This window comes from Myotis myotis, unplaced genomic scaffold (genome assembly GCF_014108235.1).
Source record: "Myotis myotis isolate mMyoMyo1 unplaced genomic scaffold, mMyoMyo1.p scaffold_m19_p_6, whole genome shotgun sequence".
In the NCBI taxonomy this organism is placed as follows: Eukaryota; Metazoa; Chordata; class Mammalia; order Chiroptera; family Vespertilionidae; genus Myotis; species Myotis myotis.
In genome coordinates this window covers 99,729,955-99,755,417 of record NW_023416368.1, presented here as the reverse complement: position 1 = coordinate 99,755,417, position 25,463 = coordinate 99,729,955, and the positions used below count along the sequence as shown (strand labels likewise).

The 25,463-nt window shown below is 46.7% G+C and overlaps 1 protein-coding gene across 8 annotated transcripts in view; it reads right to left on the bottom strand.

Moving 5' to 3' along the window:
- TRPC3 (transient receptor potential cation channel subfamily C member 3) overlaps window positions 1–25,463 on the bottom strand; it is a 77,336-nt gene that overhangs the window by 3,585 nt on the left and 48,288 nt on the right. For 2 of the 8 annotated variants that reach the window (XM_036314869.1, XM_036314873.1), the window contains 6 exons: window positions 24,641–24,905; window positions 20,127–20,322; window positions 18,676–18,885; window positions 17,461–17,508; window positions 15,176–15,259; window positions 1,163–1,238 (listed from right to left, as the gene is read on the bottom strand). In XM_036314869.1, coding sequence (XP_036170762.1) covers window positions 1,163–1,238; window positions 15,176–15,259; window positions 17,461–17,508; window positions 18,676–18,885; window positions 20,127–20,322; window positions 24,641–24,905 — 879 coding nt within the window. Of the gene's footprint in view, window positions 1–1,162; window positions 1,239–15,175; window positions 15,260–17,460; window positions 17,509–18,675; window positions 18,886–20,126; window positions 20,323–24,640; window positions 24,906–25,463 lie in introns of those variants that run through there. The other 6 variants (XM_036314871.1, XM_036314875.1, XM_036314870.1 and 3 more) reach the window with 5 other exon arrangements.

The following is a 25,463-nucleotide window of genomic DNA, read 5'->3' as shown; positions in this document are numbered from 1 at the left end:
GCACTTAGTTAAAAGGTTTTATTCCCTCCCTAACTTCAGGGGAAAATCCCTACCTGGGGAAACAACCTTTCTCAGAGACCTTGGTTAAAACACATAGCGCCAAGAAGGTGAGCAAACATATTAAGAACAGTATGCCATATATGCCAGGTCCCTTGAAACAGCAAGCATGGACTGGCTCCCGGCACTCCTCCTTGGTGCAGGCTGCAGGAGGTGGCCCCTTGTTTCTGATGCTGCCCTGGCCATCCACGTTCCCCAGCACTTAGCTGTGTTTTGTTTTCAGGGAGCGACGGAACTGATCAGATGTCCCACTCCAGGCCTGTCTCCTTCCCACTGTCCCCGCGCCTGGAGGTTGCTGGCTGTCACTCACATCTCTACAGATTTCTTCTCTACAGATGCACACCGCTGGATTGACTGAGATTTGCAAGGGTTTCCTTGCCTTAATCAAATACTGGTTTCAAAGCTCAGCGACAGTTTTGTTGAGTTTAGCTCTTTTTTCTCTGAACAGTGCCAACAGGTCTCTTGGCATCTGATTGGTGTTGTAAACTATAGTTTTGAACTTATTTCTCCAGGTTGGTTTTTTTCCAACTGCGAGCGGGTGGGTTGGCCTACACCCCTGTCTTTGATGAAAACGTTTACATATAGTTCACAACGGATGCCCTGCCTGGGATTTACCTGGAAAAATAGGCCCGTTGAAGTAAGGGGCCAAGGAGAAAGGTGGAAGGCAAGAGAAAAACAGACGGGGAAAATGGGCTAGAGGTTTCTCTTTGGACAACAAAATAAAGATTTGTCTGGAGAAGTGTGGGTTCTGTCTCCGGCAACCATTATTTCACCTGCATCCCTGGGGAAATGTTAACCCGCGTGTGAACTCACTGAGACTCCTGACCGTCTTACGTTAACAGGAAATTAAAAGACAGACGGCGGTCTTCACATGCGAAGAATCAGGGCACTTGGAGTAGAGAGAAATTGTCACTGACTGCCATGTTAAAAACTGTTTCTTTAAAAAGATAGAATTTTAGAAATGTAACGTAAGATTCTCCTGTCCGTCTTGGAAGGACCCAAACTGTTCCCTGAGGTTGGATTTTTAAAGGATCCTTCGCTATGCAGTTTCTCAGGCCCGTGCAGTTACTTGTAAAAGGATGTTTCTCGGTTTGGGGATGCTTACCTTCGTTCACCTCGTCATTCTCTTTGTCTACTTGTGCTTTCAGAACATAGCGCTTTATGAGTCTTTTCATTATCTGCTGTTGGGAAAGGAGAAATGATTCCGTCACCGACACCCTGTTCTCCAAGGAGCCTCACATGCCTTAAAGCAAAGGGCTCAGGGGAGAGGCGTTTATGTGACTGTTTGCGGGGCCCCTCAGGTTTCAGAATGCAGCCCTTCTCCACCTTTCACGGAGGCTGACCGCATAACTCACATCATGTCCCCCCGCCCCCGCCCCCAGGGATAGAGGGGCTTTTAAAAAAGGTTCAGTTGGAAGATTTCAATTCATGGTTTCTCTTTCCGACACGATTTATCTTTAAGGTGTGCGGGCACTACATTGCCATCTATACACACTACCTTCTTTCTCAATGCTGTGGTTTCTTTTTTTTAAAACAAAACCAAATCCATGCTCAATAAAGAGAATTTAGGAAATACAGAGAAGAACAGCAAAGAAATAGACAAAGTCATCAATGATCCCACCATCCGAAGAGAATCGCTGTTGGTATTTTGGCGTAGGTCCTTCCAATACCTTTTCTTTAAGTTTTGTACATAGACTCATTCCTACAGAGATTGTGTTTTATGTTTTTGAAAAACCATATATTCTGTTATATTGTATGCTCTCCTCTCCTAGCAATACACAGTGTAAATATACTCAATCTAAACATATGCCCTTCCAGGATAATTGTTTTCCTATATGGAAAAAATCACACTGAAGCCCTACTTCATGGCATGTGCACAAAATTGACTCCACGTGCATCTTAAATGCGAATTCCACATGCATTTTAAATTCCTCAACAGACAGTATAGGAGAATCTGTTTGCAAATTCAGTGTAGAGCTGTAAGTTTTTCAATAAGATAAAAATTCTAATTACAGTAGAAAAGATTGATAAATTCAACTTCATTGCAATTAAAACTTCTGTTAATAAAGACACCATGAAGAAAGTAGAAAGTCAAGCCACAAACTGGGAGAAGATATAGGCAATACTTGTAACTGATGATGAATTTAGATCCAAAATATATGAAGAACTTTAATCCAATAGGAAAAACTCAACCCAACAGAAAAATGGGCACAAAGAGACATTCACAGAAAAGGAACCGTGAATGGTCAATAAGCACGTAAAACAATCCTCAACTATTTTCTTGGGAAAATGCAAATTACAATGGAAAGGAGATATAATTTTACATCTAAAAAGGGAAAAATTAACACATTTCATAATGGCAAGTGCTGGAGAGGATAGGGACCAATGGAATTTTATACTTTAGTGCAGCCATTTTTCAACCTGTTCCATCTCATGGCACACATAAACTAATTACTAAAATAGGTATGATTTTGATTCATTCACACCAGAGCCCTACTTCAGACCATGCACACAAAAATTAATTCCACATTTATTTTAAATGCGAATTCCACATGTATTTAAATTCTTCAAACGATAATATAGGAGAATATGTTTATAAATTCAGTGTACAGCTGTAAGTTTTTCAATGAGATAAAAACTTTTGATTTTGTTGTTATTGCTATTATTGTGTTGGCTATTACCATTTTTTAATTTGACGATCTAAGGGAAAAGACATCACTGCCCCTGACTAAGTAGTCAGGTATTCCATGTTTTACCCATTCTTGCAGCACACAGGCTGAAAATCGCTGCTTTAGGGGAATGCGTATAAATAGACCCATTTGACAAACAATTTTAGAGTTGAACTTTTGCATAGCCTTTCACCCAGAAAGTCCACTCCTTGGTCTAGTACCTAGAGAAGCTTCATACATGTATGTGGACCAGGAGGCACTGAAGCATAGTAATGATCCCTCCTTTGGGAAAAACTGCTGTTTGAAATTCTCTGCTATTGTTAGATAGTCCCTTGTCCTGTAAACTCTGTCGTTGTAAACTCTGTCATTTTTAGACCGTCTCATATTCTGTAAAAATAACTGTTTTAGTTTGAATAATAGAAAAAGATAAACGTAACTGTCTGACCTTGCAAGCTAACCATCTAACGTAACAGACTAATACCGATAATCATTCCCATATTCTTATGCCAAGTGTTTGTTCATTACGTATCCAAGGTTACAAACTGTCTGCAAAAATAACTTACACAGAGCTCTTTGTAAAATCTGCAGACAAAGAGCTCAAAGAGGTATAAATAGAGAGAACTTCCTCTATGTGTTGGTTCAGAATTTGACAGAGGTATTCTGCTCTGAACCCATGCGCAATAAAGATGACTCCTAACTAATTGGCTCATTAAGGTGTCTTGTCTAGCTGGCTGATTTATGAAACAACAGCATAAATAACAATGTTTATTGCAATCTTATCCAAAATATCAAAATAAAACAGAAAACAATCTAAACAAATATCAACAGGAGACCAGACAAATCACAGTGTGTTACACAATATAATGTCGCTGTGGTCACTAATAAAAGTGATGAACCATAGCCACACACAGCAATAGAGATGAACCTTAGAAGCATAAATGTTGAATGGAAAATTCAAACTGAATTCACGAAGTATGAAATCATCCTTCCAAAGCTCAATAAGAAGCCCACCCAGTGCATTTTGGGGATTATCTATATGTGCAATAAGCACATATTTGGAAAGAAAACCAGTTGAGAGGATGAGAAACCCCGACGTCAGGCTAGAGTTACCTGGCGGCAAGGTGTGGGCCAGGGAGGAGCACCCACTGTGGGGCTGGTCAGGTCACGTTGTCAGGGAGGCGGTGGCTTCACAGGTGTGCAGCGAGTTATACCTCATACCTGACTATGTTACACCTATTCTTCTGCTTATATCAAATATCACACAAGATAACGAAGGAAGGAGAAACATGGCCTGAACTAAAATGCAGACACAGTAGGCCCCCCTTATCCGTGGGTGATGGCCTCCAAGACCGCCCACTGGAGGCCTGAAACCACAGATAGTGCTAAACTGAAGATATACTGTTTTCTCCTCGACATGAAAACCTACAATAAAGTTTAACTTATAAACTAGACCATTTCACGGAGAGAAGACTCATTCTTGCCGTGGACCTTGGCAACCTCAGCATATGATTTTTTTTCTTTACTTATAAAGTGGAGAACTTCCACATTTTCCCTTTACAGCTTCTCTCTGTCATATCCAATTGCCAGCATCACTACTCTTGCGCTTTGGGCCGTTATAAAATCAGGGTGACTTGCACACAGGCACCGTGACACCTCCACAGTCCATCTGATGACGGTGGCGGCCACTGAAAGACTTAAGGGTGAGACGTCTATCCTGGACAGAGAGGTGAGTGATGTCCTGGGGGGACGGAGCAAAATGGCGAGAGAGTTCATCATGCTACTCGGAACACACACAACTCAATTTATGGCTTGTTTATTTCTGGAATTTTCCATATAATATTTTTGGACTGCAGTTGATGGCAGGCAACAGAAACCTCAGAAAGTGAAACCACTGATGAGGAGGGAGAATGAAAAATGTACCTCAGGTTTAAGGAAGCAGAAATTATGAACCTAAGTGACCTGTTAGAGGCCAAGGTCAAGTAAAAGGATGTGGGATGATCCAAAGTGTCTGTCACAGAGAATAATGACAGATCAAGAAGCGCTCATGCTAGGGAGCAGGAAAAGCCCACCTTCCAGTCCCAGTGAAATATAAAACCAGTTGAGCTCTGAGGACTCCGGACTCCAGGATAGATTCACAGCTGGGTGGGCATAAGCCTGAACTCACTCATTCAAGTACCAAATATTTACTGAAAACCAACTCTGCGCCAGGTAGAGTCAGGTACTGAGCCTGGTACTGAGCCTGGTACTGAGCCTGGTAATGAGCCTGGTAGTGAGCCTGGTAGTGAGCCTGGTAATGAGCCTGGTAATAAGCCTGGTAATGAGCCTGGTAGTGAGTCAGGTAGTGAGCCAGGTAGTGAGCCTGGTACTGAGCCAGGTACTGAGCCAGGTAGTGAGAGTGGTACTGAGCCTGGTACTGAGCCTGGTAGTGAGCTAGGGAGTCAGGATGCAGCAATGAACACAGCCCTTACTCCAGTGAAGCTTGACTGGAAGCAACGGTTCACTCTGACAGGCGAACATATCGGGGGTAAAATTAAGTTTAGGGGCCAGTGGAGGCAGATTCCTATATAAAGAAATGTTTATCCGTTAAAGCAGCTTGAAGAGTGAACTATTTTCGACAAATAGTGCTGAGACAATGGACTATCTCTGAGGGAAAGTGAAATTTAGGTCTCTACCTCACGCCACAGACCACAAAGAAAAAGGAGCCAAATGGACAGAAGATCTAAATGTGACGAGGCCGCCACTAGCAGGTGCGGCAGCCTCCGCTCCTCAGGGCGTAGTGCCAATCATAAACCAGTACTGAACTCACACATACTGCCTCCTTACCCCCACCAGGAAAACGACTGAGGCATGGGAGGTGGGGAGAGAGGGTATTCTCTCCCTTCCCTGTAGAAAGGAGGGGGTGCCCCCCAGCCTAGGGAAGGGGGAGATCCAAGGCAATTACTCATAGAGACCAGGGTTGCCTAAACCAAAGGGAGCCTGGCACCCCTCTCCCCATTAAATGTCCGTCCCAGCAGACCTGCTCCTGGCAACTGTCAGGGAGAAAAAAGGATCCAAGGTAAGAGAGAAACAGCCACCGGGTTAGCCTGTGCTTTCATTACTTGTCAAACACGCATCTCCACTGTGTTGCATGGAAGACAGTCATGCCCATCAGTGCGAAAGGACAGTCTGTCCATAAATGGGACCAGGACAACGGCTAACCCAATGGGAAGGGGGCAATTGGATCCATGTCCGGTCAGAGCCGGATTTCCAGGCCAGGGAGGCAGCCCACAGGGCACTGCAAGCCTTCGCCCCGCCCCTCGTGGCCGGCACCCGAGCAGCACCATGGTGTCTGCCACCCAGGGGACATGGCAATGTGGTCACTGCTGGGGCAGTGGTGACGCCTCAGGGACGCAGCCACCACCACAGCTGGCTCCAGGGAAGGGATGTCGCCCTTGGGCTCCTTCCTGGAGACAGGCCTTTCTTCTCTAGCTGAGTGAACGGAAGTTGCTTCAACTTGTAAAGCTTCCGTTTCCTCATCTATTTAATGGGGGTAATAAACTCAGCTCACAAAGTGTGCAGATTGAGTAATCGAATGCATGGAAAAGCAACAGTTCCTGCTTAGAAAAGGTCAGCTTGCCCAACTGGTGTGGCTCAGTGCTTGAGCATTGACCCATAAACCAGGATGTCATGGTTCAATTCCTGGTCAGGGCACATGTCCGGGTTGCAGGCTTGATCCCCATTAGGGGGCATGCAGGAGGCAGCCGGTCCATGATTCTCTCTCATCATTGATGCTTCTATCTCTCTCTCCCTCTCCCTTCCTCTCTCTCTAATATCAATAAGAACATTTTTTTTTTAAAAAAAGGAAAGGTTAGCTCTTGTTAGCATTATTTGTAAAGATAAAAATTGAAGATAAAGATGTCTACATTCCCTGGCACAATCTCTCTAAAATATTTATGTAATGTTATCTGAAACCATGCTGGAAAAAGTCTATGAAAACTAACATTTCTGGCCAGAAGGGATGATAATAGGAAAAGAAAATGTTGTTGTTTTTTTTAAATTCAGGCTCCCTAGAAACACCCTGGACAAAGCCACTCAGATTAAATGCTCTCCTTGAAGGGAAAACAGGAAGCCCATTATCTCCATTTCATCTTTAAGCTGCAGGGAAACTATGGCTACAAGCGGACATTTTCCCCTTCAAAATTTGATGTGTTTTCAGCTTTCCACAAAAATTTCCACCTTAGTATTTGCAGCTTAAATATACTCATCCACCAAGTCTGAGCCTCTCTGTGAGGCAAGAAGACACCTCATGGGGGACTGAAATCAGGTTCCCCACATGTGACGCGACCTGGAAATAGTCCATCCCTTGTTCATGTTGGAAAGATAATTCATGTGAATTCCAAAACGATATGCAGCTCTAACTAGCGGCCAAGTTTAGCCATTTCCACTGTTAGTTAACTCTTTAGAGATATTCCAAAAATGCTCTGAATTGTGGCAGCAACATTAGAATTAGTGTCTCCTAAAGGTGACCACTTTAAAGGAAAAATCCCCACCTAGCAGATTAAGACCTGGAATTTCTTAGGTAAGTCATCCATATATATATAAAAACCCAGTGACGGGAACGGCAGAATGACCAGAATGACTGGTGGCTATGACGCGAACTGTGGCAGCCAACCAGCCTGATCTGGGCCCGACTGCCCCCTACCCCGGCCGGCCCGGTCCCTGATTGGCCCCCAACACCCTGATTGGGGGCAGGGCCACCGGCCAACCACCTGCGGTCCCTCCTCCCCCTCCCCCCCTCCCCCCGCCAGCCTGACCTGACTGCACCCATGCATGAATTTGTGCACCGGGCCTCTAGTCTATTATAATCACACTGCATAAAACAAAAATCCATAACAACTAAACCAACTGTTGCTATCACTCATGGAGTCCATAATAAAGAGATTTTATCTAAATACAATCGAGTCCTTTCTGTCAAGTTTGGTTTGTGTCTGTCAAGCTGACTGAGGCTTTTTTCTCAGTTTCTCTTTTTCTACTATCCCTTTTGGGAGGCACTGGAGATTACGCCACAGGCACAGGGAATTCTTCTCCTTAGAAAATATGAAATGTACAGGATTCTGGAGTCGGCGTTTAGCAAGGATCATCTCACTTAGAAGCATAACAACTTTCAGCTGCAAGAAGCTTGAGTTTGACAGTGAATTTTGGAATTTCTCTACTTCTTCCAAATTACTCAAGAGCAACGAGGAAAATAATACACACACAAAAAAAACCAACAAGCTCCTTCTTTCATGGAGCTTAGGGGCATTCTTGCCTTTTTTTTAGAAAGGCTACATGAAAGGGTCGCCAGGGGTGGGGGTGGAGGCAATGTTAAGAGCAGACAGTCATGGCTGAGAACTACTCTTGACCTCATGATATCAATTCTACAGAAGCTTGGACCACTGGGTTGAAGGAGAAATTAGAGAAAAATCATGTTTGCCAGAAGTACTCAGGGAGACAGAGATGACACATAAGCTGAAAATTTTCAAGAAGGGAAGAATAAAATCATCATAGCAATGAAAGGTATATTAGAAGTAGCATACATGAAGATAGGCAGGATACAATACAATATGAGAATAAAAGAGAAGCCAAAAGGAGAAAGGGATGGACATTCAAAAGGAACAGAGGAAGAAATGGTAGCTCTGGAAGACGGGCAAAGAAGATTCAGTGGGCATCTAATTGGTATCTTTGAAGAAGGAACCCCAAAATAATGGAACAGAAACAATATTTCAAGGTACAATTCAAGAAAATTATTCAGACATAAAAGGAGACTTGAATGTGCAGACTGAATGGCCTTACTGTGTGCCAGAAAAATTCACACAGATCTACCTACAGAACAATCAATAGCAAGTTATTCGATTTAAAAGGAAAAAAAAAATCTGGGTCATTCAAACACAACCTGGGTCAACTATAAGCCAACTATAGGCCAAAAAACAATCAAGCTGGCCTCCAACTCTTTCCCATGAACATTCCATTGTGGGGACAGGGGGACGATGTTTACAAAGACATTAAGAAAATAAAGTCATGTCTAAGAGTGTTCCAGCCAGTCAATATAAACACATAGAAAATAGGAAACAGCTGAGAACGTGAAATAACTCAGAAAACATCATTTCCATGGCTCCCCTTGAAGAAGCTACAAGAAACAAATTGACAACAGAGAGATTAATAGAAAACTATGGCCAAAATAAATAAATGGTGGTGAGTAGTGACTGCGTAATTGTGGGACAAAAACGAAAACAAATGTGGGTTGTAATCCTGACAAGGTAGTGAAGGGGATCAGAACATGCCACCCCAAATATGTCACGTGGGCATAAGGATTATTTTGAGCTAAAGGCGACTGAGAAGCAGAAAGAGCTCTCTGCCCTCCTCCTGTCGCCTAACAGCAGGACGGGCATGTCCTTTCTGGAGGCCTGGCCCTCCACTCGCCCGCATCCTCACTAAGACAGGAAGCTGCCCGGAGACGGGTCTGCACAAACAAGCCTTCCCAAAGCCACCTGCCTCTTCCATTACTTCCCCATAGACTTACCTTCCCATGATTCCCCCCAGCCCCCTGCCCTGCTCCGGCTTGGAGCCCAACCTCCTTTCCTTTGTCCTGTCACTTCCCAAGAGGGTATATAAGCCCCACCTTCTCACTGCCTCTTTGAGTTACTGGTCACCGAGTTCTCCCGTGTGTATGGGCTCTGCGTGTGTAAAGAAGCTGTTTATATCCCACCCACCCCGCCCCGCCATTAAGCTGTCTTCTGGTAGTTCAATTCACAGGCCTTAGCTGCTGAACCTAATGGGTAGAGGAAAGTGTTTTTTGGTTGGTTGTATGTTTTTTAACTCTCCTATAGTTCTAGTGACTTAACTAGCAAAAGCTGGGAGGAGAAGGCGAACATGATAAAAGATAAAATAAGCTCATTGATTTTCTCATATTTTACAGTGGAGGGCCAAAAGGCAATACTTGAAAACCAAGTAACAGAGCTATCAGTAGGTGTAAAGACGTACAGATAAGCACCAACACAAATAACATACTCCACTTCAGCAGGGACGGTCAGTTCTCGTTCCTCTTTTTATTTATTTTTTTTAGCTTGGCACAAGGCCACTTGGAATTAAAACCTCATTTGCTAGTTTCCATTGCAGATAAGTTATCTGTGTAGCTTTAATAGAAGTTCCTTCCGGGAAGGAGGCATGTCTTTCTTCCCTATTGCCTTCTAATTGTATTGTGGAGGTGGAAATAGTGGCCAGGCTCCCGCTGGCTGTCTTGGACCATGCGGTCATGTGAGACTGAGAGATGTGCACGCAGAGTGTATGATAGGAGAGGCCTGGGTCCCTGGCCTTGTTAGTATCATCCCAGCCCGGGATTCATCACCTCCTGACTTCTTCACGAGAGAAAGAAATCTCTATCTTCTTTTAGCCACTTAGTGGCTGGTATTTGGTGGGTCTGTGTGATTTGCAGCAAACTTTAATCCTAATTAATATGAACATTAGGAGGATTATTTTGAAATGATACCAAGTACACCAAAGATCTGAACACTTGGAAAGGTATACCATGTTCATGAAAAGAAAGACAGAACATTATAACTATGTCAGTTCTTAGATTAACACAATCACAATAAAAATATCAACAGGAGGGACAACCAAGATGGCAGCATAGGTAAATACCTGTACTTGCTGCCACACCAAAATTACAATTAAAAGACAGAACAACTATCATCCAGAACTGCGGGAAAGCTGGCTGAGTGGAAGTTCTACAACTAGAAGGAAAGAAGAAAGCGCATTGAGACTGGTAAGAGGTGCAGAGGTGTGCAAGGAACAGGCTGGCAACCAGATGTGCTGCTTTTTTAATCGGGAGGGAGATACAAGCTCCTGATTGCTCTGAACTCCAGTTCTAGGTGAGACTCTGGGGACCCAGACACATACGGGTAAAAACTGGACTGTGGCATCAGCCGGAATGTGAGGGTGGCTTTCTTTCAGAAGGAAGGTGCTTGCAGTGGTCATTGTTCCTGTGCTGGGACCTCTCTGGTGCAGGGCTGACCAGCAGCTATTGCTGTTTGCTCCGCCCTGGTGAGTCCCTGAGACCGCCCCACCCAATTTACAACCCCACCTAAGCTGTGCGCAGTGGCTTTTGCATATGAATGGCCTATCCTTTCTCAGCCTAAAACCTGTCAAACAAGCTGCAGCTGGGTCAGGGAGCCCTAAAGCTATCAATAAAAGGCCCAAGGCAAGCACCAGCACCAGCCTACCTTGCTTCACAGCTGTGCCTCATCTGAGCACTTCCAAACCCAATACAAAGAGGAGGAATCTGCAGATCTCTCTATAGCTCCTACTGGGTGGCTGACTTTGCACCTCCTTGGAGATCCAAGAGCCAGTGTACCCAGTGGTCAGTGTGAGACCATACCAGATTACAACTCTTCACATCCATAAGCGACACACTCAAGGGGCAGACTCAGTGAGCACCAAAGCCCCACTGGAGCACATCCTGCCCCATAAGGGTGTCTCCTGTATAGCAGCTCTTCCATTGTAGACACAGCTGGCCCTCACAGCCAATTGGCCTGGAGGTCAATTCCTCCCAGTGATACCAACAGCAATCAAGGCTCAACTACAACAAGACTGTACACACACCCCACAAAGTGATGCACCAAGAGTCTACCTCAGGTGATAGGGGAGGCTGAGCCACTGGGCCCTATAGGACACCTATTACACAAGGCCACTCTATCAACTCAAGGAGACTTAGCAGCTACCTAGTACATAGAAACAAACACAGGGAAGCAGCCAAAATGCAGAGATAAAGCAACATGTCACAAATGAAAGAAATGGAAGAAAGCAAAATACTGGATATAGAGTTCAAAGCCACAGTTATAAGGTTACTCAAGAATCTTCTAGAAACCTCTGAGGAACTTAGTGAGACCTTCAAGGATCTTAGTAAGAATGCCAAAAAAAAAAAAAAAAAAAAAAAAAGAAGAAAGAAAGAAAGAAAAAGGACTAGTCAGAAATTAAGCATACATGGACTGAAATAAAGAATATTACACAGAGATTCAACAGTAGACTAGAGGATCCCAAGAATCAAGTCAAAGATTTGAAATATTGAGGAAGCAAAAAACACCCAACCAGAAGAGCAAAAAGAAAAAAGAATCCAAAAATACGAAGATAGTGTAAGGAGCCTCTGGGACAACTTCAAGCGTACCAGCATCCGAATTATGGAGGTGACAGAAGAAGAGAGAGAGCAAGAAATTGAAAACCTAGTTGAAGAAATAATGACAGAAAACTTCCCCTAGCTAGTGAAAGAAATAGACTTATAAGTCCAGGAAGTGCAGAGAACCCCAAATAAGAGGAATCCAAAGAGGACCACACCAAGACACATCATAGTTAAAATGCCAAGGGCAAAAGACAAAGAGAGAATTTTAAAGAGAAAAAGTTAGTTACCTACAAGGGAGTACCCATACGACTGTCAGCTGATTTCTCAACAGAAACTTTGCAGGCCAGAAGGGAGTGGCAAGAAATATTCAACGTGATGAATAGCAAGAACCTACAACCAAGATTACTCTACCCAGCAAAGCTATCATTCAGAATTGAAGGTCAGATAAAGAGCTTCACAGACAAGAAAAAGCTAAAGGAGTTCACCACCACCAAACCAGTATTACATGAAATTAGTGGCCTGGTGCACAAAATTCGTGCACATTAAAAGGGAATTAATGAGAGAAAATATTTTAATATTGCTATTTGCACTTTCTCTATAATAGAAATGTCAGAGATGAAAAAAAATTAGTAAAATGTATATGAAAATCTTCCTCCTGTCAGAGTCTGGGGCATGCCACAGGACCCAGAGTCAAGCCCCTGCCCACCTGAGTGCACCCCGAAATCACGTGAGACCCAGACCCGGCCAGCCCCACCCCCATTGGGCAAGATCCAGACCTGGCCAGCCTCACCCCTGTCAAGCCCCACTGGGTGGGGTGGGCACAGCCTTAGGTCCCCTGGTGCATCCTCAGGTCCCCTGGCCTGGCGCCGACCGGGGTGTGTGGCCTGAGGTCCCCCAGCCCAGTGCTGGGGCAGGGGGCATGGCTTGAGGTCCCCCTTCAATCCCTGCCAGGTAGGAGGCATGGCCTGAGGTCCCCCGTCATGCCCCCCTGGGCAGGGGGGCACAGCCTCAGGTCACCCGCCCTGATCCGGCACCACGCAGCCTCAGGTCCCTGCTGATGGCTCGTTATGGGAACCCCACCTCTGCTGTGGGTTCAGCCATCTTATGCCGGCCTGATGGAGTGAGGGTCAATTTGCATATTACCTCTTTATTATATAGGATACTGAAGAGTGTTCTTTAAGAAGAGGAAGAAGAAGAAAAAGGTAAAGATAAATTATAAACAACAGAGTGACAACAAATACATATCTATCAACAAGTGAATCTAAAAATCAAATGAATAAAAAATCTGATGAACAGAATAAACTGGTGAATGGAATAAAATCAGGGGCGAGGAAAAGAGAGGACTGGAAATTCTCGGGGGGAAGGGGGTGCGGGGGGTGCGGGAAGAGATTGGACAAAAATCTTACACCTATGGATGAGGACAGTGAGGGGTGAGGGCATGGGGTGGGGTGGGAAGCGGGTGGAGGGGAGCTATGGGGAAAAAAGAGGAACATCTGTAATAATCTGAACAATAAAGATTAAAAATAAATAAATAAAATAAATAAAGAGAAAACAGATGCACTGTAAAAAAAAATCAACAGGATATTGTGCAAACTGGACAGGCTGACTCTAAAGTTCAAATAAATAAACAAGGAGAAAAAAAACAGGAAAATTATGCAAAATAAGAGTCCTAAAGGAAGGACATAAGAGTGTTTGTATTTTATGTGTTTTATTTTGTTTTCAACGGTAATATTTAAAATAATGTGGTTCTACAGCATCAAAAACCTAGAAATATATCTAAATAGATATAATAATTTAGTAAATAATAAAACTGGTATTTTAAATCAGTAGAAAAGATGCCCAGGGGTGTAATCATCTGGAAAAAAATAAATTAGAATCCCCACCTCACATGTTGCATCAAAATATATTCTATGTGGATCAAATATCTTCAGGTAAAAAGTTAAAACCATGAAAATACTAAAAGAAAATATAGGTTAAAGGAAATTCTCATATGGTGAAAGATCTTTCTAAAAAGGACACAATACCTGAAGTCATACAACATTTGTAAAGTTGACTACACAAAACTAAAAGAGTTGGGAAAAAACACCCATAAACATTAAAAAGACACACAACACACTGGGGTGGGTGGGGGGGGGGAATTCAATTCATATCACAGACAATGGACTGATTTTCTTAAAAGAATCACTTGATTCCTAAAAGAATTCCTCTTAATGTACTAGCATAGCAAAAAGCCCATCGAGAAAGGCAAATGAATATTGGGCCTTAAGCATATAGAACACTAACAGTAAAAAAGATGGTCAAGTTCACTCATGATCAAGAATGCAAAGCAAAACTGCACTGTATTGCCGTTTTCACCCGTCTGGGCAAGGTAAGAACCACTGGCAACAAGCACACTGTTGGAAAATTAAGGAGGATGCGGGCACTCTCAAACACTTATTCTCAGAATATAAATTTGGTCCCACCAAAATCAGTTCGGTAATAGTTGAACAATTAGAATGCACTTGTTCGTTAGCCAGTGCTGCAGATCCGCACAGTTACAATGCCACGTATGCAAGGTGGCTTGCTGTGATGGCTCATAGTGGCAGAGCCTCACTTTCCACCAAAATGATAAATGAAGTTAACCATATAACGGAATATAATATGACCATTAAAAAGTCAGACTTTGGCAATCCGTGTGCCAAGCAATGTTGGGATTTGCTGCTTCCAAGGAAACTGTATTAAGAGAACTATCATCATTGACTGTCATCACCACATATTATGAAACTCCTTGCTCCTCATTCTTGCCATCTTGTACACATCAGAAATCTAAAGACTGAATAATCAAAATGGAAAACGGAGAGCTACAACCTGCTGTGAGTTGGAGAATAGTGTTCAAATGTCACATCCAAGGTCAAGATGCAAAACGTATTTTAAAGTAGCGCGGACGAGACAGGAGAGCCTACGAAGCCAGCCGACACACGGACCGCCCGACAGGGAGACCCGGAGAAACGAATCAGAGCCTGTTTTCCAAATGCACCGTCTCTCCCTGCTTTCCCCAGCTCACGGTACACGTGGCCTCTGCAAACTGTGGCCACACTTTGCTTTCAATATAGCAAAACACTCTCCCTCCTCAGCCAAAAAAATAGTAATAAAGAACTTGGACTCTGAATTATAAAATTCCCTCCATAACTGAACCTACTTTGTTCTGTTCTATCCTGATAGTACATTTGGATGATCTGATTCTCCTCACTAAACACACACACGCACGCACGCACACACACACGCACGCACACAGAGATGGAATTACAGACATAGAGAGATATGTCTGATGAACGCTTACCTGATAACGTGTTGGCTGATTGAGAATGCTGTTAAAACTGTGTGATTCAAAAACTCTGGAGTTAGACTGAGTGAAGAGGTTTAACTAGGAAAAAATACAATTAACCTAGTGAATTAGAATACATTCATTTGGAAATAACAAATATAATCTACTTTATTCTCCTTGCTACCGTTTCTGGAGCCAGCCCTTCTGAGGGGCGTGTGGTGGAAGTTGAGTCTGAGACGTGGTTTAATACATTTCCGAGGGGAAACGTCACTGGAGCAGCGTGCTCACATCACTGGCCTGCTGGCAGCAGGAACGGTCACAGAGCTGATTAACTGAAACATTCTTTTAATAGTCGGCTCGGGCTAAGCCTTCCTGATCCTGGGGACCGTGATCACTTCATCCACATGTACCCGGGGCGCCCAGCAGGCGAAGCTGCACAGAAGCGATTCTACCTGCTCCGCGCCTGGTTTCTGCTCGGCGCGCACAGATGGCATCGTTTAGCATTTTCCTAAAATACCTGCCCAAATAGCATGTCTTCCCGAGCATCTTGGCCTTCCAGGGGTCCTCAAACTACGGCCCGCGGGCCACACGCGGCCCGCCGAAAACATGTATCCGGCCCGCCGGGTGTTTTTGCCGCCGCTGCCTGTCCTGCTTAGCAGCCGACTGTCCCGGCCCGCAGTGCGCATGTGTGCGATGTCTGAGGGACAGGGAACTGGCCCCGTTTAAAAAGTGTGAGGACCTCTGCCTTAGACTGAGTCAGGGTCACAACTTGGAGGCAATTGGGCGAAAGAATTTAGGTTTCCTTTCCTTTCCTCTCTTTCTTTTCCAGGTTTAATTTGGGGGGACACAGTGGGGGCGGAGGAGGAACAGGAGGCAGAGGCACACGTGGTCACCGCCCACTCCTGTGTGCAGCCTCTTCCCCACGGGGTGAGCTTCACAGGCGGGGCCCGCCACCCACGGTCCATGGCCGGCTCAGGCAGGGACCCTGCTCACTACCCGTCACCGGGGCCCGCCACCCGCCGTCCATGGCCGGCTCAGGCAGGGACCCTGCTCACTACCCGTCACCGGGGCCCGCCACCCGCCGTCCATGGCCGGCTCAGGCAGGGACCCTGCGCACTACCCGTCACCGGGGCCCGCCACCCGCCGTCCATGGCCGGCTCAGGCAGGGACCCTGCTCACTACCCGTCACCGGGGTCCGCCACCCGCCGTCCACGGCCGGCTCAGGCAGGGACCCTGCTCACTACCCCGTCACCGCGGTGCCAGCACAAAGCCTGGCGGGCAGGGGACCGCTCCTGTGAGCCCCGGTCAGTGCCTGGCCGCTGGCCCCGGCTGCTGTGTTACAAACGGGGTCTGGAGGCGCCTTGCTCTCTTCTACAAAAGAAAAGCAGAAACATGATTTCTCCAAATGTTCCCTAAATTCAGCACACAGCGCATACCTGTGGCTGGGAGAGTCAAGCAGCTCCCGCACAATTTACAAAATAAAATCAAAATGGCAGTTTGAAGCGGATGTGAGAGCCTGGGAGGCTGAGGGGTGGGCTCAGCCTTCCTTCCGCCTCAGCAGCCTCCCCAGGACAGCTGCTCTTCCTGCCGGCACCCCTCTTCCCCCTCGTGCAGCACGCCCGCCCCTCGCGGTCCTGGGCACACCCTGCCTCTCCCTCGCGGGGTCCAGGTGGCCACGTGCGCCTCAATGCCCTCTCTGCTAGCACCGTCCCTCCTCCATCATGACGCCATCAGGCACCAAGTCGGTGGCTGAGCAGCTGCCTACGGAAAGACGATGCTAGGGTGTGAAGTGTAAGGGCTTGCACTCCCATCCCAGAGAGGCTTTCTATGAGAAGAATAAAGCCTCGGGTACTAAATGCCCAGAGAAGCAAAGTCAATTTCAGCCGTAGCAGAATTTGCCCAAGATGGTGAGTAGAGATTGGCCCCTTTAAGAGAGCGGCCACCCTGCAGCTGAAGGTGCAGCTGGCGGGGAGAGGGTGGGCAGCAGCCAAGCCGGAGCACAGCTGTGAGCAGGAGGCAGACAGGTGCAGGGCCGGTGGGTGCAGGGCCGGTGGGTGCAGCGGGCCCGGTGGGTGGAGGGCCAGTGGGTGCAGGGCCGGTGGGTGCAGCGGCCCGGTGGGTGCAGGGCCGGTGGGTGCAGGGCCGGTGGGTGCAGGGCCCGGTGGGTGCAGCAGAAAGAGCGAGGCATCTGATGCCACCTTCAGTCCCACGCCTGCCCCGCTCGGCCAGCACCGTGCCCTTGCGCAAGTGAGTGACTTCAGCCGTCGTAGCTATGAAGTGGGGACAGTCGTCGTACCTACCTCACAGTGTTGCATGAGGGTCAGATGTACAGCAAAGCACTTTGCAAACTGCGGATGAGGAAGGGCACTGCTGTTTGTCGAGGCTGGAACTTCGTGCGTCTCGTGTCATTCCCACTAGAACTCTACAGGGTCTCCTCCTTCAGCTGCGACACTCAGGGCTCAGAGTGACGGAGCACTTCTCCCAGGGGACTCGCTCACGGGCCATAAGCCCGGAGCTCAAACCCGGGCCCAACGCCCAGGCGCTCTTCCTGACATTAAACTGCCTCTCCGTGGGCACATGCGAGCTATTACTTGAACTCATGGGATGTCGCAACCGACCACTGCCTTGCAAACGCACGGCCTTAAGAGTCCATGCCCAGGTCTAAAGGCCTAAAAGGTCACCTTCGTAAAAACCGAGCTGCCAGGGAATTACAAGACCTGGAAAGCACCTCTGTTTCCAAAGGTGAGAAGCTAAATCGCACGAATCCGCGCCATGGCCAGCGTCACCTGAGAACCAGGTCCAGCTCTGCTCAGAGGCCTGGATTTCCCGGAGGTAATATTGCTGCCTTGCGGCTCCCAGCTGCAGGCCGTTCTTACAATGTCAGGCCCCTCCTCCCTGCCTTGCTCACTATTATTTGAGGTTCTGCCCTATCTTCCTGTGTTCTACGACAATTCTGACTCTGAAAACTGCATTCATGGTAATAAACTGTTAACATGCCACTCGAGGACACACCGTTCTTGATTATTTCTGAAAGGGGCATTGATGATTAGTTCTTGAGGACGCTCTTAGGTCTGCATCGATTTTATAATATTGGAGGAAAAAGGAGTGTTTAGCCCAATAAAGGGTCTGGACAAATAAGAAGACTACAGTGGTGTTGAACATACATACAGCCATGAGGAAATGAGCAGTGAAAACTCTTTAACTTTGGAAGAACAGTTGAGAAGCATGGAACACAGGGAACCAAGTGTTCTGTTTACCTTTCATGAGTTAAAGAATTTCTCATTTGATTTTAATCCGGTGGTTTACGTGAAATTATGACCCAAAGCAAGGCATAGATTAAGGGACCTCTTGACACATTAGGAAAGTATTCATTATTCGTCTATGAAAGACTGTGGGATGGACAATACTTTCGACATCTTCTAAGTTCACATATAAAAATTATTGAACGCACATCAAAAGACGAGGAGGAAGACACCCCATTCCCCGAAAGGCCGCAGTGAGCGCCGGATACCTACCCTGGACTTTGAATTCCCCAGCCCCATTTCGATGTCTTTCTGAAGCCTTCTCCTTCTGCATTTGGAAAAGTTAATGATCCGCATGATGAAATAAACAAATGACTTTGGACTAGGAACTAGACTGAAGGGTGGAGGTAATGTTTTTCCATCATCAAAATAAGATAACCAAAGTTTCGAGCGAGCAAACTTCCATTCGACATCGCTGTCGTCCTGTGTCACAAGACAGAAAAGACAGAACTCATTTCAAAAACTAGAAATTCTAGTAATTGATTCCATAGGGTGTTACAATGAACCTAAATTATGCTTTTGAAATAGAGAAGTGATTTATATACAATTGTCTGCTTATAATCCCTATTGTTCTACATAATATTCTATCACTTTCTTGATACTCATTTTTTTCTCTTCCATATGCTTCTGTGTGTACCCACTGAAATTTAACAAGAATTTCTGTCCCCCACCCAAGACACAAAGCAAAGCACAAGAAAAAGTCAGGGTCAAGGAAGGATGGGAAGATTATCCTCTCTCCCTGCCAATTCTGTGTATCCATCAATAGTTCCCCACTCTCTGGCCACCCTCCCTCCCATCCAATAGGCTGTAGACACCGCATACTATACCCCCAGGGCAAAGGGGGAAATTGCACTTTGGCGTTTATGTGTCTGCCATCTGTCCTCAAATGTCACCTGAGGCCCTCAGTGGCCTATTCCCGTTTTGTATCTCCTCTGGTCCTCAGAGCTGCCCCTGGTGATGGGCGTGACCATCCTACTGGAGAAATGATGGGGAGGAGAAACGACGAGGAGGGGGTCCAGAGCGGAGGAAGGTGGCTCACTCGGCTCACACTCGCTAGACAAGCAGGAGTGCAAAGTCCCACAGTCCTCCCACCTGGAGGACCTCGCTTCGGCTTTGATAACACTATCTTGTGTGTCTCTAACGCACACAGAGACACGCAATGGACTTAACAAACAGCAAAGCCCTAAGAAGATCCTTAACACTGAACCGGAGGACAGAGAAAACATATATGCAGCCGTGAAGAAAGGCTCCAACCAGCCCATCCAACACCAAAAGTAGACTGATCTCCAGAACAGTGAAAATTCCGACTGGATAGAACATCAGCACCGTCTGCCAGTTGCCTCACAACTCCCCTGCGGGACCTTTCACAGCTGGCTGGCTAACGGGGAGCGGGCAGCCTCCCCATGCCTAGCACTTCTGCCAGCCGCTAATTTCACAACTTCGGAAACAGACCCGAGAGTGATGATAAAGCCATGGAGCCCCACTGTGCTCCTAGAAGACGCGGAAGGCGTAGGCTGTCTGTCCCGGGGGAAAACCCAGCGGACGGCCTGGGCGCACCCCGCCTCTTCGCCTCCAGGAGCTGGGCCACCCACAGGGCACCAAGCAGAGGTGCTGTGTTATTAGAACGACGGCAAGGACAGAGCCACGGGTAGGAGTCTGCTTACCTCAATTTCTTGGTACGAGCTGTTAATCATGGCAATTAACATGTTGAGCAAAACGACCACCATAGTCACATTGTAGATTCCATACAGCACGTATCCAATATTCTCGATGAACTTGTGATCATACTTGAGGACAACTGAAGTCACTTCAGACAATCCGAATATGGACCAAAACAGAGTCTTGAAGCTTTCTTCCACCCTGTCGAAAGGTTAAGGCACACACTCAGCAAGCGAACAGTTTTCCGTGTTGAAAAGTCAGAAGTAAAAACAAGTTAGGGTATAGTCCAACGTCATCATAAAGTACCATCATAAACCCCAGAATGGAAGTATCTATATATATAAAACCCTAAGCGACCGTTCAACCATTGGACCAGTTGCTATGACATACTGACCACCAGGGGGCAGAGACACTCAACTCAGGAGCTGCCCCCTGGTGGTCAGTGCGCTCCAACAGCCGAGCAGCGACTGATGGGTGCCAGACACGATGCTCTCAGCTGGCGAGCGCGGCTGCAGTGGTGCAAGCCTCTCCTTCCTCTGCAGCAGCGCTTCTGAGCAGCCACAGAGGCAGCAGGCACTGCGGGACCGCGGACCGGGATGAGCGGGACTGGCGAGGCACCCGGCCGGCCAGGGCTTGGGTTTCTCCTGGCCTCCTGCCACTTTGGGCACTACTGCATCCCTAGGGATGTAGCCTGAATGTCAGCCGGATCCCAGAGGGGTCCCAGATTGTGAGAGGGCATAGGCCAGGCTGAGGGACTCCACCAGGCTGAGGGCCCCGGATTCGTGCACCAGGCCTCTAGCTTTACTATAATGTTTAACAGAAGTTATTCTGGAGTTTCGGTGCCGACGCCCAGCTGTTCTGTAAGTTATCCAGGGAAAAGTCTCCAGAGTCATTTTGGGGAAACAAGTTCTACCACGTTGCCATTCCTGTCTCCTAGAAGGATGGATGTTTGGGGTGTGATCTTGTAGGTGGTTTAGAATCTCAATCAGGTTTTCTGACGTAGAACCAGGTAGGGATTAAAATTACATGCCCACTTCCAGAAAACTACGCACAGACATCTTCCTTGCAGCGAGCCAGTGGGGCAGGAGCACCCTGACACCCACCCATAGGGCGGGGTAAACAGTTCTGTACATCCATAGGCGGAACGCTATGACACGGATCTATCCTCCTGTGTCTATATACAATGACATCAGCGATATATTCCTAAGTTAAAAAAGTAAGATGTAGCAAGTGTGAAATAGTCTGCAATTTGAGTAAAAAGAGGGGCATACAAGTGCTTATATTCTTGTTTATGCAAAAAAATCTCTGAAAGTCCCCGACAGAAACCCTTGCCCCTGGGAACTGGGGGGCACTCAGGTCCAAGGTGAGGGGTCGGGCTTCCACAGCAGACACTGCTCCTGGGAGTTGCGTCACAGGGATTAGCACCTGCTAGGAGGCATGCTTGGCTGCAAACGAAGAGGAGGCAGCAGAAGGAAAGATTCCCCTTCTTTTCTCTCAATTTAAATAATCTGCTTCCTGACTCCTGGTCCCCTGCAACAGTTAGCACATCCCCCCCGCCACCCCCCAGACGAAGGCCCCAGTTTATCCCTTAAATGGGCTTTGCCAGGTGTCATCATATGACCCAGTGTAACTGGTGGTCTGTGAGCAGCAAGAATAACCTTAAATAGTTACACACGTAGACGTCCATCGCAAAGGAGAGGTGGAGGGTGAGTCCTACACGAACACCGAGTGTGTTTTCATTGCTGCAGTGCTATCCCAAAGCACACTGGGCTGCCTTTTTCCTGAGTAACAATATCCTCTTATTATGAATTCTGTATTTCATTTGGACCATAGCATTTGTATTCCTCTGTACAACTTGTTCTGGGAAACTGCGCAAATACCAATATGGAGGTGAATAAAATTCTTTCTTACTATCTTAAAAAAAAAGTGAGACCTTTTTCCAAACAAAGATTTATGAGAACTTTTTAAAATTTCCTATAACCGATTCTAAATAACAATTCTATAGATTCATAGGTTTTAGTACTAGTTTATTCATTCAACCAATATTGCTGGAGCACCTATTATGTTCTGGAAGTTGTGCTGGGCCCTGGGGGGAGGGGGCGGAAAAAAAGTGTTCTCTGTTATAGAACACTAGAGGCCCGGTGCATGAAATTCGTGCACTTGGGTGGGGTGGGGGGGGCGTCCCTCAGCCTGGCCTGTGCCCTCTTGCAGGCAGGAGCCCTTGGGGAATGTCCAACTGCAGTTGGACATCCTTAGCGCTGCCGCAGAGGCAGAGAGGCTCTGGCCACCACCATTGCCAGCCATGAGCCTGGCTTCTGGCTGAGCAGCGCTCCCCCTGTGGGAGCGCACTGACCACCAGGGGGCAACTCCTGCATTGATCATTTGCCCCCAGGTGGTCAGTGAATGTCATAGTGACCAGTTGTTCTGCCTTTTGGTCAATTTCCATATTAGCCTTTTATTATATAGGATTTGACCGTGTGCTGTCATAGCGCGCCTGCTAGGAGACAGAAAACTACAGCCTCCTTGTTCCTGCCATTAATTTTACGGCATCAAGGAATTCCCACCTTCTTCCTCTTGCTCCTTGTGAGCCTCTCCCTCCCCGTTCATTCTCTCTGACTCTGTGTGAATCTAGCTGGTGGGGAGGGGACAAGGAAACAAGAGGGCGCTGGTGGGTCCTAGCTCCCACTGTGGCGAGAGGCTTTCTATAAATTCCCTACGTAACCCGCACGACGACCTGCCTTGAGCCTTTTTGTGCTTATTTTTAAAATAAGGAAACTAACACAGGGACATGTTAACTTGGCCAGAGACCACAGCTGCAGGCCAGCAGGCCACACTGGCAGCCGGACCGCCCGGTTTCCGAGCCGCGTTCTCCCACGGTGCTCAGGTGCCCGTCCTCAATAGCCGAGGAGAAAACCGCAGGGCCAAAGCGCCTTCTGAGCTCCAGTTCTGTGTGCCTCCCACTGGGTTCAGACAGAGATTTTCTTCATTGAAAGCAAGCGCTTCAGGTCTTGTCCACCCCTGAGACCTGCTCTATATTAATAATTTGAAAGAATTCATTTCTGAACAACGTGATGCCTGGCAGGGCACGAGGTTCTGTCTTAGTCTATAGGGAACGTGCTGACTGTCTAGCTCAGGGGTGGGCAAACTTTTTGACTCGAGGGCCACAATGGGTTCTTAAACTGGACCGGAGGGCCGGAACAAAAGCATGGATGGAGTGTTTGTGTGAACTAATATAAATTCAAAGTAAACATCATTACATAAAAGGGTACGGTCTTTTTTTTTTTTTAGTTTTATTCATTTCAAACGGGCCGGATCTGGTCCGGGGGCCGTAGTTTGCCCACGGCTGGTAGCTGGTGTCAGTGGGAGATGGCAGGACACAAAGGGAGGTGGAGGGCATGACCTCCCCATCGCCAGGCCCGCAGTACAGAGGGAGAGCCACCCCCACGACAGACAAAGCCCGATGGGTAACTGCTGAGAACCAAGATCAACAGTAATTAATATAAATGAGAAAAATCCGGACAGAAGGCTGAATTTGGGCTCTTTGATATTCACAGGGTGAATATTTGCATTTTATTACCTACTGCTGACTCAATGGCCTAAAGCAAACTCCCCCAACCTGATCATCTTACTGTTTACTAAACATTACCCTAGGGAGGGCACGAGTCTCACAGTCTGGATGTCTTCATGCTGACAGAATTTAAGAGGACAAAGACTAAGGGAGCTCAATCCAGGAAGACTTCCTGGGACAGGTGAGTCTGCACTGCGGAAACCAGTCTGACCAGAGGAAGGGCACGCTATTACCGTTCTCGTGGGCTGTATACATTGAGCGATAATTTCGCTTGCTTGATCCCCTCTACTTTTTTGAAATAACAGTAACGGCTACAAAATGATGAAACTAAATTTAATGTCATACATAATGTAAGAGACATCCAGTATTAAAATTTTACTACTCAACTCTCTCCAAATAGCCCATTTTGTCTCGGATTTTTCCGAATTCTGACTCATCCTGTGGTCACCTGCTCACTGAGCTCAAAGGGAGGAATGTGCAGAGCAACGTCATCACACAGGCGCCGTTTCCCATGGATTTGTTCCTTCTCTTAAAAACATCGTTATTACAATCACCAGAAGTTTTCCTTTGCTTCGTCTAGACCAGTGGTTCTCAACCTTCCTAACGCTGCGACCCTTTAATACAGTTCCTCATGTTGTGGTGACCCCCAACCATAACATTATTTTCGTTGCTACTTCAAAACTGTAATGTTGCTACTGTTATGAATCGTCATGTAAACATCTGATGTGCAGGATGTATTTTCATTGTTACAAATTGAACATCATTAAAGCACAGTGATTCATCACAAAAACAATATGTAATTGTATATGTGTTCTCCGATGGTCTTAGGCGACCCCTGTGAAAGGGTCGTTTGACCCCCAAAGGGGTCGCGACCCACAGGTTGAGAACCGGTGGGCTAGACGGTTTGGAATTTCTCCTCATCGTGCCACGTCGGCAGGACATCTTACTCACGTGGTGAAAGCAGCGTTCACTTTAGCCCCGAGGTAGTAAGAGTACAGGATGAACATGCCGATCATAAAAGCGAGGAACACCATGATGAAGAGGACCATGAACTTGAAGATGTCCTTCACGGTCCTGCCCAGGGAGATCTGCAAGGGGCCGAAGCTCTCGTTGGCCGGGAGGATGTAGGCGATGCGGGAGAAGCTGAGCACCACGGCGATGGCGTAGAGCCCTTCCGATATGATCTGAGGGTCGGAGGGGAGCCACTTGTCTCTGGCTGGAAACAGAGAGGGAGGTTAAACGGGCCTTTCCATTCCTGGCTACCTGTGCAAAGCCGAGGCCTCCAATAGGATCGACCTTGTAGGTAGGTGGTTCACGTCTCCGTCGAAACCCTTCTAGATTTAATGAACGGTCTGGGCTCTATTTGACGTGTTAAAGCAGAAACTGGAGAGTTCCTTAGGAAGGCACGTGAGCATTTCTTTAATTATTGTCAGCTGAGCCCAGTGGCGTTGGCAGAGCCCCGTCCTGGAAACACACCTTGCCAGAGGCAGGTATGTTGTCAGCCTGACTCTTTAGCTCAGGTGCCAGGGGGTGGGGTTCATTATTTAAGTTCAGCCAGGCACCAGGAACGGACACAATTATCCGGGCTCAGCCAGGAGTGAGGATTACAAAGAAGCCACAAGAATGAAAAATTACAGCTTGATCTTTAACCATGATTGTAGCTGATCTTTAACCATGATTTCTCACAATTTCCTTTGTTTTAAACTCTAGTAAAACTTCCTGGAATCATGCTGTATAAAATAAATGCGCTGCACCGGCTCCGGGTCCCTGTCTC